The sequence below is a fragment of the Myodes glareolus genome, chromosome 24, assembly GCF_982192425.1.
Source record: "Myodes glareolus chromosome 24, mMyoGla1.1, whole genome shotgun sequence".
Classification (NCBI taxonomy): Eukaryota; Metazoa; Chordata; class Mammalia; order Rodentia; family Cricetidae; genus Myodes; species Myodes glareolus.
The window spans coordinates 16,654,860-16,669,992 of record NC_142049.1 but is presented as its reverse complement, the minus strand read 5'-3'; the positions used below and the strand labels follow the sequence as shown (position 1 = coordinate 16,669,992).

Here is a 15,133-nt window from a genome sequence, read left to right as displayed (position 1 = left end):
AGTTCACCATTAGAATAGAGTGGCTGGCCCGCGAGCCCCAAGGGTCCTCATGCTTCTGAGGCAGACACTTGACCAAGTGAGCAATCTCCCCAGCCTGGCTCTGCTTTGCAAAGTTTCGTCTTTCCAGGGTCCCAAGCCTTTTTCTCAAGGCTGCCTGCTGTCACCTGGCACAGGGTGACTCCCTTTTGTCCACATACAGTTCAGGGCACAAGGAAGGCCTATTTTTTTTTTTTTTTTTTTACTCTGGAGTGTTTAAAATGGACTTTTCTTTGGCATGCCAAAGTTCTCACACGAGTGTGTCCAAAGTACGGACATGGTCAGCAGCAGCTCCTACGAGCCCAGTCCGTTGAGTGTCATACAAGGAAGTCAAACGTTTCTAACCCTTTATTACCGATTAGTAAAAACAGTGATGACAACAGCAATGAGAATGGGGAGTGGGCCCTCCCCTGCCAGGGGCCCGACGCTGCAGTGCCCTCTCCAGGCTGGGCCGGCACCGGCCCTGACACACAGGCGTGACCTTGGCCACCTCTCAGCAGTGGAAAGGTCTTGGACAGGATGCTGGTGCTCAGAAGCCATCACAGGACGATCTTAAAGGAGCTGCAGGAGGAAGGAGTGAGTTGGGTTTGGTGCTGGGGATCAAACCCAGGGTCCGACACAGGGCTAAACATATAAACTCTACCACTGAGCTATACCCTAGCCCGTGTTTGGTTCTCTGGTAGAAGATAGTATAGACCTTACTGATCATACCCACTTCTCTCCCATGACTAAACAAGCTCTAGCTGGCCTGGAATTCCCTGTGTACACCAAGCTGGCCTCAAATATGCAGTAGTTCTGCCTTGGCCGCCTGTGTGCTGGGATTATAGACCTGCACTGCCACAGTTTAAGATTCTTGTTTGAGGGGCTGGAGATGTAGCTCAGTAGACTGACTGCTTGCCTAAAATGTTTGAAACTCTGGGTTCAGTCCTTGGCACCACAGAAATGAGGCATCCCAGCACTCAGGAGGAAGAGGAAGGAAGACCAGAAGTTCAGCGTCTAGGTTACGTGTGGAGGTACGCAACTTTAATACTAGCACGAGGAAGGCAGAGGCAGGTGGACTTTAAGATCAGCCTGAGCCACATGAGACCCTGTCTCAAAAAAAAAAAAAAAACTGGAGTGGGCTAGGTCCCTAGTGTGTCCCCTCTGGAAGACCATCCTAAAACATCCCTGTCATACTATCCCAGAGTGAATGGGTACTCAGAACGCAGGGGAGCTCCTGTCACACCTGGCAAAGTCTGGTGAACGGGAAATGACATGCTGGAACTCCGAGAGATTGATGGTCCCATCCCTGTCAATGTCCGACTCTTCCAGGATCTGGAGAGGGGAGGGCTTTAGGCTTCAGCCCCAACCCTTTCCACCCGACACCCCCAGGCCCAGGCCCAGTCAGCTCACATTATCGATGAGCTGCTTCATCTCAGAAGGTTTGAGCCGCGTGTCCTCGCCATCTCCTGTGAGGCAGTTCACAAGCCGACTCAGGTCCTCTCTATCCAGGGTTCCGTCGTCATCAAAGTCTAGGCGGCAGACACAGCAGTAAGGACATGCGCAAGGCGTGTTCTGCTGGCACACACCTGGCCCCCACTTCCTGTGTGGGAAGGAACGGGGTCCTGCCTCCGGTGCTTACCAAAGATGCGGAAGGCATAGTGGGACTTGATGTCTGGGGTTGCTGTGTCACTGAAGACACTCAGGAGGTCTAGGAAGTCCTCGAAGCTCAGGCTGTCTCTGGTCGGGGACGTGGAGAAGACCATGCAGATTCGCTCCTTGAAGGGGTTGGCCTGGGTAAGAAAGCCTTCCATGAATGTCCCAGGGCACTGCCTGGGTGACATACTCAGCCAACTCAGCCGGAAACTTGAGGGAGGGTCGGATAAACTCAGGCTGATCCTCCTGTCTCTACCTCCCAAGTGCTGGATTTCAGGCGTGTGCCACCTTGACTGATTCCCTTCTGGGAACTTGAGGAAGCTGCTGACAGTGGTGTCACTACCTGGTGTTCAGGCTCAAACCTCTGAAGGTCTGACATGGAGGGCTCAGGAGGGACCACTAAGCCAGCCAGGAAAGGGGCAGAGATGTTCCCTGGGAGTCTAACTGAGGTATATCACGGCTGGAGTCGGCAGGAAAAGGAAAGCAAGGCAAAGCAACAAGACAAGCCGCTTATAACTGTAAGTGCACATGTGAGCACATGCCACCATACATGTGTGGAAGTCAAAGGATAACTTTCTATAGTCAATTCTCTTCTACCAAATGTTCCAGAGGTCAGACTTAGGCCCTCAGGCTTACAAGGCAAGTGTTTTTAGCCTCTAAGCTCCTTGGACCAAGTACCCTCCAGCTGGACCACGTTGGTCATTTTGAAATATACTTAATTGAATAATTATTTTGTTACAGAGCCAGGCTCTTTGCATAGAAATTTCATAACAGACAAGTGTTATAGTGCATGCTTTTAATCAAGCACTAAGGAGGCAAAGTCAGGTGAATCTCTTAGGAGTTCAAGGATAGCCTGGTTTACATAGCGAGTTCCACCCAGGCTAGCTAGGACTCCACCAGTGAGACCCTGTCTCAAAATAACAATAACAACAACAGCAACAACCCAATTATAATTATTATTATTCACAGCAAGCTGGGCATGGTGATGCTTGCCTTTAATCCCAGTGCTCAGAAGGCAGGTAAAGGAGGGTTGAAGCAAGTTCAAGGCCAGCCAAGGCTACATAGTAAAACCCCCTATCAGAAAAAAGAAGTGGTGGGTTAGTCCAGTCAGTAAAGTGCTTGTCATGTAAACATAAAGACCTGCATTCAATCCCCAAAACTTCTGTTCTTAAAAAGAGGGAAGTGGGCTGGAGAGATGACTCAGCAGTTAAAAGCCTGTGCTGCTCTTGCAGAGGACCCTAATTCAGTTCCTAGCACCCATGATGGGCAGCTCACGCCCTCTGTACTCTGTGGGGCACTGGCACTTACGTGTGTACATAGCCACATACACAAACAATTACATGTTATCATCAAAATTAACCCAGGGTGTAGTGGCAGGTGCTCCCAACCAATCAGAAAGGCAAGAAGAGTTAAGTAATGTAGCAGACAGGATGGATGAAGTGGGGAGAGGGTAAAGTGGACAGAGGACTGAACCTTGAGCTCTGGAAGGCTGAGAATCTGCTCGAATGATACTCGGACGTGCAGTGACTCCTCCACGCTCCGATGCTCCGGGGGAAGCAACTCACAAAACCGCCTGTGGGCTCTGGCAGAGAGAGGGGAACTTACTAGTGCCTTCAGGCAGCCCGACTCCCTGTGTTTCCTATACTCCCATTCTGCATTTTGAATGCCGCAGAAACCGGGTGTATTAGTAAGTCACATAACCGGGACTTTCAGTCACTGGATAACCTTCAGCCAGAGAGAAGTCAGTCACAAAGTAGCAGAGGCCTGGAGTCCCTTCTTAGGGTGGGTATTAATGGAGGAGAGGCATGGGTGTCTGCGGACACTGGATCAGGCGCTCTCTGTATAGTCTAGAGATATCCGTGCCGTTCCCTTCGGCTGTCAGGCTACAGAATCAGTCGTCCCACAGATATGGGAACGCCCCAGGAATCTCATGTGAGGAGGATGAAGCCTGGTGTCAGCCAAGGAGGAACTGTCTACGGGGATGGGATAACAGAGTTCCAGTGACTTGTCACCTTTCATAAGAGAATGGAGCGGAGGCTGACGGAAAGGCCACATCCTGACCAGACTGCTTAGTGTCACACACCTTATGCCCTAATTTAAATACAAGCCTCACCTCAGCTAGACATGAAGGTTTACTCGGAGGGAGGGGGTTATCACTGGACCTCTGTGTTCCTTTTCCCAGTGTGGGTACATTAGATACATTTCATTCCTGTGCTTTTCAACATTATCCCTTTAAGGTAGTCCACCCAGCCTAGCTGGTTAGAGCTCCTGGAGAACAAGGTCCTGGACCCTAACAATGGCAGTAACGATTTCAAAGATTCCTAAAGAACGGAGAGGTTAGGGAAGGAGCTATAAGTGACCCTAAACAACGGGAAGAAAAGAGCAAAAACAGGATGTCACTTTCATTCCAGGGACCCCCTTCTCTCACCTACCACCTCTTTCCCAGTGGAATTTCATTGAGGAGACCAGGAACCTCCCTAGGTCAAGCGTCCCGGCCATTAAAGCACTTACAATGTGCTTTATAATCAAGTAACCAGAAACCTCTGAACCTGTTTCCTTGTTCTGTAAGCTCCTCCTGAAGATTTAAGCTATGTGGGACTCACTCAGTGGCTCTTGGGCTCAGTAAACGTTAACGGTTACTGTATTAAACAGGTAAAGTTGGGAGAAGGGTGAGCCAGGCTCCTCAAGGCTTCTTGCTTTTGCCAGAGGGCAAAGTCCGCACAGAGCCACAGCTGTTCCAGAAGATAACAGGAAGCTCAGCAGTGAGGAGGCCAGCGGGGCTCAAACAGCCCACCTTTTCCTGGATACACAGAGTGTATGCGTGGTGCAAAGCTGAGATCCGGGCGCGGGCAAGACTTGCACTCTGGGCCTCCGGTTCTATATCCGCTGAACTTGATATCTGTGAAACCCGGCCCCACCCTCGGAGGAGAGGTGTCCAGTCCGTCCCCCGCTAGGAAAGCACCCCCAGAGCCCCCCTCCCTTGGTAATCCCACGGTGGAGGGCAGGGATTGGGCCAGCACTCACAGAAGGATCTCCTGCTTGGTCAGGAACGTCAGGTCCTGAAAGGCAAATCCAGACAAGGGTCAGCAAGCCGCCGGCAAGCCACGGCTGCTCCGCCGCCGGCTCCCGAACCCTACTCCCCGGCGCGGGCCCGCACGCGAGCTCCGCGAGAACTGATGCCCCGCGCACCTGGTACTCGGCCAGCAGCTCCTTGGACAAGCGACTGCCCGAGCCTCCCATCGCCGCGGTGCGCGCACAGCTTCACCAACTCTCCCCGGGACTCCGGCAACTTTCTCACTTCCGTCCTCGGGGCCGCGTCCCCGCCCCGCCCCGTCCCGTCCCCACAGCAACCGCTGCTCGGCCTCCGCCCCCGGGCCCGCCCCTGCGTCCAGTGCCCTGGCACTCTCCGCACGGCTCAGCTGCTCCGCTCCCGGCTCCCCGCGGGCCCAGGAGAGCTGGAGGCAGGGCCCGGGGGAGGAGCCGGACGCGCCGGGGCGGAGCCCAGGCCTCATGGCACCGCCTCCTGGTGGGCGGGGCAGAGCGCGCCGTGCGCACGTGGTGCAGACTGCGCTTGCGTCGGGGCCACTACGTCCCTCGTTGCGTTCCTCCGGATGCTTCTCTGTGCAGAGCGTGGAGATGCGTCCGCCTCGCCTAAAGCAGGTGTTGGAGACCTCTGTCCTGGGTGGAGCGGGTAACCTCTCCGGAGGCCCTCTGCCGAGAGGGACAACTCCAGACTGTCTTACTGGATACGAGCCGCAGCCCCCGCCACCTTGCCGACACTTCGAGAAGTAGCTTACCACCCTGCTGCCTCTTGAAGCTGTTTGATTGTGCAGTTATCGCCCATTCGTGGAACAGTTGACAAGGTAGGCTTCTATTTTACAGAATAGATTCAGTTTCAGTGATGCTTCTGGACTCGGGCTTTTAGAGATCGGTCCTGGCCACAGATCCCTACTGCCTTTATCGTCATAGCTATCCGGCTTCCTTTGACCCCTTCCGCAAAGTTCAAGCTTACTGCTGTAGGAACCAAGATTGGTCTGTTTGCTCCCTTCTCTTAACCGCCAGGACATTCAAACAATTACCAGATGCACGTACGAATGAACAAGCTTACACTGCGTGGAAAAGTGAGGATTCCTAGCTGCCGGGAAGAGAAGGGAAAGGTGGATTCTGTGACAGTTAATGTTGGTGGTCAATTGATTGGATCTAGAATCAAGGAGAAGGCAAAACTGCTGGGCACTCCTGTGAGATTTCCTTGGTCAGATTATTTGAAGTGGGACTGTGCACAGTGCCTTTGGGTGGTAGCCCGTACAAAAGGGAAATGGAAGAAGGAAACTGCTTTTGGCCTGTTTGCCTTCGCTTGCTAATAAGTTCGTCTATCCGGTTACTACCACGACGGAGTTCATTTGCTGACATTAGAACCAGCCTCTTCCAGCTTCCAACCCAGACTAAAGACCCACAGCTCTCCAGGAACCTTCCAGGCCTTCAGCACCGGATTGGGATTGCTGAGACACTCATCCTTGTGGACTGAGCAACTACCATTGTTATCCTGCCCAGACTGTATCCAGTAAAGCCCCGTTTAATATATATTCATCAGTTCTGTTCCTCTAGATCAGTGGGTCTCAGCCTTCCTAATGCTTTAACCCTTGAACACAGTTCCTCGTGTTATAGCCCTCAACTATAAAATTATTTTTGTTGCTACTTCATAACTAATTTTGCTAGTTATGAATCGTAATGGAAATATCTGGGTTTTCCAGTGGTCTTAAGGGACCCCTGTGAAAGGGTCATTTGAGACCCACAGATTGAGAACCACTGCTCTAGAGTAACCTAATACACATTCATCCCCCACCCCAGAAACTATGGTATATAAGCAAAAGACCAATAAAGTTTTTCCCAAACAAAGCTTTATGAGACAAAAAATTAATCTCCCAAAATACCTTTGAGTTCATTTTGAGTTGACCATTCACTACTGGGCTTGGGGCGTGCTCTTGAGTACGGTTTGTATCCCCAATGAGACAACATTGTACAGGTTCATTCTTGATCATACCCACTCATAATTTCTGAGCTTTATTAAGCCTGAGCATATATACCTTAGTTTAAAGTTATTAGAGAAGTTAGACCAGGTGGCACAGATCTGTAAGCTCAGCTACTTAGGAGTCTTGAAGCAGAACGTCCGCGTCAAGTTGACAATAAATAAATACCCCACAGACTTTCCTCCCGGCCAATCTGATGGAGGCATTTCCTCAGCTGAGATTTTGTCTTCCCAGATATGCCGAGGTCTGTGTCAAATCGACAATAAATAAATAAATAAAGCCAGCACAAGCTATAACTCAGTCTAACATGTTTGAGCCCTAGCTTTGATTCCCCCAGTACCACAAAAATAAATAAAAAGGAAAGAAGGAAGCGTTACTTTTTGGTAAGAGAGGAGAGAAGGAAAACAGACTCAGGAATAAACAACAATAGTAATAGTCTTTTATTCATACCATAAACCTGCAAGAGATGGGGTCTCTAGTCTAAGAATCCAGTGTCTGGGTGCTTATGGGGCAGAAAAAGTTGGGCTGGGGGTTGGTTGGAAGGCATCCTCTTTGGGCCTGCAGTTGGCCATTGCCATTGCCAGGAGTAACAAACGAGTCAGGGTGTCGGGTGATCCTAAGTATCTCTCATGGCAGCCATCACTGGGTGCCACAGGGCAAAGACGATAAGAACCTAGAAAAACGACTTTACCCCAGTGCGCACTCGGGAGGCAGAGACAGGCGGATCTCAGCTGTGAGTTCAAGGCCAGGGACAGGCTCCAAAAGCTACAGAGAAACCCTGTCTCAAAAAACCAAAAAAAAAAAAAAAAAAAAAAAAAAAGAAAGAAAGAAAGAAAAGAAAGAAAGAAAGAAAAACGACTTTAGTTCTAGAAACCAAATTACTTTAGTTTTGAAATTCGTTAGTGCACAGCCAAAGTGGTGATGGTTTACAAGAAGGCGTGGTCAGGGCTGACAGTTTTAATTAAGCCTTAGTCCTGGCCCTCTGTAGCCAGACTTCCTCCTCGTGGCTCCCCGTGTTTCAGCCACTGTGCACTCTCCGCTCCTCTTCCGCCCTACAGTAGGTGTCCCTGTGCAAGTCTCCCAGGATCTACATTCAGAGTATCTAGTACTCTCCCAGACATCATGTCTCACATTTGCAATATAGGTTAACTCTAGTTAAGGCTGGCTAAGTCTTTCTCCTCTGCAAACCTCATAGGGAGCTCTGAGACCTATGATCACCTGGACCCGATCAGTAAATGTCTGCCGTGTTTTCCCTGCGCTGCATAGTAAGGTCTTCATCTGCATATACCTGTTACCACTACCTCAATGTGTGATTTCCTTCCACTGTGTACAAACACTTCATGAAAAACAGGCCACGTGATGGCAATGCCAAAAGCAGTCATTTTTCTATGAGGACAGGCCCTTTGTTTTGGTTGTTGATAAGATAGGTTCATGTAATTTATACTGACCTGGAACTGGCAAGGTAACTATAGCTATCCTTATTTTTCTTTTAATTTTCATAGTTTTATCTTAGGTGTGTCTGTGAGTGTATGCACATGTGTCTACACTCACTGCAGGTGCCATGGAGGCCAGAGGATGTTGGTTCTCTTGGAGCTTGAGCTACAGGTAGTTGCAAGGCGTTTGAGCTAGGATTGGAGCGCCAGTCCTTGTGATTGAAGGACAGGCACTCTTTTCTTTTCCTTTTTTAAAGATTCATTCATTTTTATGTGCATTGGAGTTTTGCTTGCATGTCTATGAGGGTGCGAGATTCCCTGGAGTTACGGACAGTTGTGAGCAGTAGGTGCTGGGAATAGAACCCACAAGGTCTCCTGGAAGAGCCAACTCCCTAGCCCCAGTAACAAACACTCTTAATTACAGACAGAGCTGTCTCCAGCCCTTAGCCTTGAATTTTTTATTCTCCTCCTTCCATCTCTGAAGTTCTGGATTTGCCACAGGACAATGTGTACCATTGTGCTCGACTTCTGATTAACTTTTTTAAATTAAAATTATATGTGAATGGGTGTTTTACCTGCATGTACATCTGTGCATCACGTTTGTGCTTGAAGCCCTCAGAGGCCAAAGAGTGTGTCAGATCTCCATGTGGGTGCTGGGAATTGAACCTCTGGAAGAGCAGCAAGTGCTCTGTAAAGTGGAGTCTTTGTGTCCCATCTGCCCGATCCCAGATAAACACATAGTGACTTAATCTATTAATAGATGTGCAGCCAATAGGTCAGGCTTATTACTAGCTAACTCTTACACTTAACCTATATTTCTTATCTGTACTTTGTCATGTGGCATATAACTTGTTACCTCATTTTCTATACATCCTGCTTCTCCAGCGGCTGACTGGCGTCCACCCAACTCCACCCTTCTTCTGTCCAGCATCTTCAGTTTGGCTTTCCTGCCTAGCCTTATTCTGACTTATAGTCAAATCAGCTTTTTATTAATCAATGAGAGTAATCCATATTCACGGCATACAGAAAGATTATCCCACGGCATGATCTTAACCATTGAGCCACCTCTCCAGCCCCCTCAGAGTATTTTAATTCGCATTTCCCTGATGGCTAAAAATATTGAACACTTTTTAAAACATTGGCCATTTGTTGCCAGGCAATGGTGACGCACACCTTTAATCCCAGCATTTGGGAGGCAGAGGCAGGCAGATCTCTGTGAGTTTGAGGCCAGCCTGATCTATAAGAGCTAGTTCCAGATCAGGCACCAAAGCTAAAGAGAAACCTTGTCTCAAAAAAAAAAAAAAAAATATATCGGCCATTTGTATTTTAATTTAGAAAATCTAAAACTAAACTCTGTGCTTATTAAACCTAGGTAGACTTCTGTGCATCATTTTGTTTGTGTCTGTTCTTCTGGTTTGCCAGTGTGAGTGTCTGGACCAGCAAAGATAAGGGAAACCAAACTTAGACTGAAGCTGATCTATCTCTGCCTCCCCACCCCCTTACCTTCCCCTCTCTCTTATGTGTGAGGAACCTGCCTGACTCCATTTTAAAGGCAAGAGCCCTTGTGCTGTATTTTTAAAAATAAGTTCCTATTTACTGTGAAAATTGAGTAGCTCTGTTTCCTGGAACCTGACCTTCCCCAACCTGCGACCTTGATTTGGTTTTTATGAGTACTCTGAACCTCCCTGACCCCTCCTAATCACATGGTGGGTGGTCACATGGTGTTTTTTAAAGTTTTGTGTGTGTGTGTGTGTATGTGTGTGTTTCCTTATTGCCCCATTGTCTCCCTTCTGAAAAACGACTTGTGATTTTACTCCTTAGAAAGGGGCCCAAGAGATGGAATCAGGGCTACTCTCTTTAACCTGACTTAGGAGGCAGTAGCTGGCCAGCTCTTGGGTGCACCCCAATAAAAATAAGCTTGCTTCAAATCCAGTTCAAATTGTGGTAGTGGTCTTATTCTTACTATTGGAATTAACACTGCAGATTCTCTCTGTGTAGGCCGTTTTGGACGTAGAGTTGGTCCTGACCACCTTACAAATACTGGGGTCACAGGTCACCCACTCCTGACTCAGTCTAATTTTTGTTTTTGAGAAAGGATCTCGTGTAGCTCAGGCTAGCCTCGGATTCAATGTGTAGTCAATGCTGAACTTCTGTCTTCACCTCCCAAGTGCTGGGGTCACAGTCAAGTGTTACCACACCCAGATGATTCAGTCCTGGGGATCAAACCCAAGGCTAGGCAAGTAGTTTACCAGCTGAGCTATGTTGTGGGATGTTTATACACTATATGAAAAAGTATTGCTGGGATTGGTGTAATAAAAAGCTGAACAGCCAATAGCTAGGCAGGAGGTATAGGCGGGACTTCCAGGCAAAGAGAGAACTCTGGGAAGTAGAAGGTGGAGTCACCAACCAGACAGGGAGGAAGCAACATGAGCAGTTCGGAGAGATGAAGTAACAAGCCACCTGACAGAATGTGGATTAAAATAAGTGGGTTAATTTAAGTTATAAGAGCTAGTGGGGCAAGCCTAACCTAAGGTCAAGCTTTCATAATTAACATCTCCAAGTTATTTGTGAGCTGGTGGCCCAAAGAATGTAGGAATGTAGCTACATCCCTGGCCCTCAAAAAATACACTATATGTGTATTTTATTACACATGTGGAGACCATAGGACAACCTGTGTGTTAGTCTCCACCTTTATCTCAGGCAGGAGCACTGGAATTACAGCCAGGTAGCACGCCCAACTTTACTTGGCTTCTGGGGATTCAAACTCAGTTCTTCACATTTGCAAGGCAAGTGCTTTACCCACTAAACCAACAAGCAGTTCTCAACCTTCCTAATGCTGCAAGCCCTTTAATACAGTTCCTAGTGTTGTGCTGACCCCCAACCAAAAATTTTATTTCATTGCAACGTCATAACTAATTTTGCTATTGTTATGTAATCGTAATATAAATATATGACATGCAGGATATCTGATATATGACCCCGAAAGAGGTCGCAACCACATAGATGTGGTAAATATGTAGTGTGTATGTGTGTGTGTATACACACCTTCATGAATGTGGAGGCCCTAAGATGCCAAGTGTCTTCCTCGATTGATCTCTATTGAAAAATGTTTTGCTGAGTGGTGGCACATACCTTTAATCTCAGCACTTGAGAGGCAGAAGCAGGTGGATCTCTGTGAGTTCGAGGCCAGCCTGGTCTACAAGAGCTAGTTCCAGGACAGGCCCCAAAGTACTACAGAGAAACCCTGTCTCAAAAAACAAAACAAAACAAAAAAGAAAGAAAAAGAAGAGAAGAATGTTTTTAGTTTTATACTTTACTTACAGGTTTGTGCATGGATGCACGTGCTGCAGTGCACACGTGAAGCCAGGAGAACTTTCAGGAGTCTGTTCTCTGTCTCTGTGCAGGTTCAGGGTGTGGAACTAAAGTCACTGAACTTGGCAACAAGCACCTTTACACAACGAGCCTTCTTGCCAGTTTCTCCACCTTTATTTATCTTAAAGATTTATTTATTATATATACAATGTTCTGTCTGCATGGATGCCTGCAGACCAGAATAGGGCGCCAGATCTCATTACGGATGGTTGTGAACCACCATGTAGTTGCTGGGAATTGAATTCAGTACCTCTGGAAGAGCAGTCCCTGCTCTTAACTGCTGAGCCATCTCTCCAGTCCCCCGTCTTTATTGTTTTGAGAGTTCCTTTTCCCTCTGTGTTTAAATTTATTTTGATTGATTGGCTGATTTTGAGACAGGGTCTCTCTATGTTGCCATGCTATACAGGCTTGTCTCTGAACTCACAGAGATCCTTCTGCCTCTGCATCCTAAGTGCTGAGAATAGAGTGTTTGCCATCATCTCCAGTTCCAAAAACAAAAACAACCAAACAGTGAACACAACTGCTTCTGCTTCTCGAGTACTGAGATTAAAGGAATGTGCCACCATACCTAACTCAAAGTATATTTTATATTATATTTTTTTAAATTATTTATTTATTATGTATATGGTGTTCTGTCTACATATGTGCCTACAGACCAGAAGAGGGCACCGGATCTCATTATAGATGGTTGTTAGCCATCATGTGGTTGCTGGGAATTGAACTCAGGACCTCTGGAGGAACAGCCAGTGCTCTTAACCTCAGAGCCATCTCTCCAGCCCTTTATATTATATTTTTATTACACACACACATATTTTATTTTCAAGACGGGTTCTCTGTGTGTCTCTGGCTCCTCTGGAACTCACTTTGTAGACGAGGCTGTCCTTGAAATCAAAGATCTACCTGCCTGCTGCTGGGTGCACCACTATGCCTGGCTATATTTTTAATTCAGGTTTTATTTGATTTTTCAGGATTTTAAAAACAGTCCAAATAGGGGTCTGGTTCATTTCAGTTCCTTTGCTTCCAAGCTTCTGCTTCTCTACCTTCTGCTTGTCTGTGCTGACCAGGGTGAAATCCTGCAGCATTGAACCTTGAATTTCACGTTATCCCTGTTCACGAGCTGACTGGCTTGGCATCCTTTCGCCTATGCATGGCAAATCCTTGACTTCATCAATTTTCTCAGTTTTACAATTAGAGTAAAAACATGATTCAAAAATAAGCTCTGGCCGGGCTGTAGTGGTGATCCCAGTACTCAGGAGGCAGAGGCAGAGGCAGAAGGATCTATCTGCCAATTTGAGGACAGCCAGAGAAACTCTACACAGAGAAACCCTGTCTCAAAAAAAAAAAAATATATATATATATAAAATAAATATAAAACAATAAATAATAATAACCTCTCAGCTGGGCTGTGGTGGTGCAGCCTTTTTTGTTGCTGTTAAAAAAAAATCAAAAGCAGCCGGGCAGTGGTGCCACACACCTTTAATCCCAGCACTCGGGAGGCAGAGGCAGGCGCATCTCTGTGGGTTCGAGGCCAGCCTGGGCTACAAGAGCTAGTTCCAGGACAGGCGCCAACGCCACAGAGAAACCCTGTCTCAAAAATCCAAACCAAAACAAACAAACAAACAAACAAACAAAAAAAAAACAAGCAACCAAAAAAAACACTCTGGAAGGTCTGTCTCTGTATTCATGTATGTTTCATCTCTGATTGTTTCAGGTAGCTTCATGGCTGCACGACAGGATTCACAGGAAACTTCCTATCTGCTCCCTCCGAACCCTGAGGACTGGGACGAGCAAGGCATCCCTGACTTTGTCTATGGACAGAAAGACCTCGTCGGGGAGGGAATCCAATGGCCGGGGAATGCAAGCCTCACCCTGGACACACTGCCTCGGTCCCGCTTTGACTCTGCCCTCTGTTCTGCGTGGAGGCAGCGAGTGGAGCTGGGCCTCTTTCGATACCGCCTAGAAGATCTGCAGACACAAATCCTCCCTGGTTCCGTGGGCTTTGTAGCTCAGCTGAATATAGAGCGAGGAGTACAGAGGAGGCCACCCCAAAATATCCAAAGCGTGAGGCAGGAGTTTGACCCCAAACAGTTTAACTTCAATAAAATCCGACCTGGAGAAGTCCTTTTCCGTTTGCAACAACGGGAGCCTGATGGCCCAAAGCAAGAGGACATCCTTGTGCTGATCAATGTCAGCCCCCTGGAGTGGGGCCACGTGCTGCTGGTGCCTGAGCCTGCTCTTGGGCTCCCCCAACGCCTGCTGCCTGGGATACTGCGGGCTGGGCTTGAAGCTGTGCTGCTGAGTTTGCACCCAGGCTTCCGGGTCGGCTTCAACAGCCTGGGAGGTTTGGCCTCTGTGAACCATCTCCACCTGCATGGGTACTACCTGGCCCACCCACTGCCTGTGGAGGGCGCCCCAAGCATACCTCTAGACCCAAAGGGCTATATCCATCTGCTGCAGACCCTCCCAGCCCCTGGCTTCCTCTTTTACACTAGTGGGCCAGGGCCTGAGATGGAAGCCTTAATTCGCAGGGTATGCCGGGCCACTGACTATCTGAGTAACCGTGAGATTGCACATAATTTATTTGTGACCCGGGGCGCTCCACCCGGGCCGGCATCGTCTTCCGCAGGCCTCACTGGGCTCCGAGTCATTCTGTGGGCCCGGAAGTCCAGCTTTGGAATCAAGGAAAGCGGGGCTTTCAATGTTGCACTCTGTGAGCTAGCTGGCCACCTACCTGTTAAGACATCCCAGGACTTCGGCAGCTTGACAGAGGCAGCTGCGGTGGCCCTCATTCAGGACTGTCTGCTGCCCCAAGCTCAGGCGGATGAGGTGCAGGCAGCGCTGGTGGCCCTGATGGCCCAGGGAGAGCTGTGATTCTTCAGGAGTTTTTTTCTTTCTTGATTCGAGGCCCTTTCCAAAGGCTGCTTAATCACTGGTATTTGGACATCTCTTGCATGACGGCCTTCCCACTGCTCAGCTCAAGGACTGAGTATGAAGACAACATTGAGTGAATGTAGCCCAGCGAAGGTTCCAGCGGCTTCTCCCCTCCCTTAGACAAGCCCCAGGGGTAACAGGTCTACCGTTAAGGGCCAGGCAGATCACTCCGTGGGGGAAGATCAGAATCCAACCTCCAGAGCCCATATGGTCCAGGTTGCCCTCTGACTTCCACACACACATCCATACATGTACACACACATAAAAGTAAATGTATCTCAAATAAATAAAAATACATGTGCCAGGTGGTGGTGGTACACACCTTCAATCCCAGCCTAGGGTGGGGGCGGGGGCAGCAGAGGCAGGGAGATCTCTGTCAATTTCAGGATCGCCTGACCTACAGATCAAGTTCAGGACAGTCCAGGCTACACAAAGAAACCCTTTTTCAGGTGGAAGGTGTGTAATTAAATCAGGATGTGTGAGAGTTTCACATTCCAGGCTGCTATCTGGGCTTTGTCTTGTGGTGAGAATCACTGGCCTCTGTTCTGGTGGGTTATGGATGCACCCAGCTACCGTTTCCTTATCTGACCTTTGTTCTTGCCCTTTCTCCACCACTGACTAACTTTTTTTTTTCTTAATAAATGGAGTCTGCTCTCTGAAAATCCATCCTAAATTTTCTTCTAGCCCCCATTAACAGGT

At 48.3% G+C, this 15,133-nt stretch overlaps 2 protein-coding genes across 2 annotated transcripts; one reads left to right on the top strand and one right to left on the bottom strand.

Moving 5' to 3' along the window:
• Positions 1–369: 369 nt before the first annotated feature.
• Cib1 (calcium and integrin binding 1) lies at positions 370–5,017 on the bottom strand. Its single transcript, XM_048434908.3, has 7 exons — positions 4,861–5,017; positions 4,696–4,730; positions 3,145–3,253; positions 1,658–1,808; positions 1,429–1,547; positions 1,262–1,350; positions 370–597 (listed from the first exon to the last, which is right to left on the bottom strand). The coding sequence occupies exons 1-7, from the start codon at positions 4,909–4,911 to the stop codon at positions 576–578; spliced, it is 576 nt and encodes a 191-aa protein (XP_048290865.1). The 5' UTR covers positions 4,912–5,017; the 3' UTR covers positions 370–575.
• A 208-nt stretch (positions 5,018–5,225) lies between these two features.
• Gdpgp1 (GDP-D-glucose phosphorylase 1) lies at positions 5,226–15,096 on the top strand. The gene is made up of 2 exons (XM_048434907.3): positions 5,226–5,534; positions 13,215–15,096. Exon 2 carries the CDS (start codon positions 13,223–13,225, stop codon positions 14,372–14,374), a length of 1,152 nt encoding a protein of 383 aa, XP_048290864.2. The 5' UTR covers positions 5,226–5,534; positions 13,215–13,222; the 3' UTR covers positions 14,375–15,096.
• The last annotated feature ends 37 nt before the right edge of the window (positions 15,097–15,133 follow it).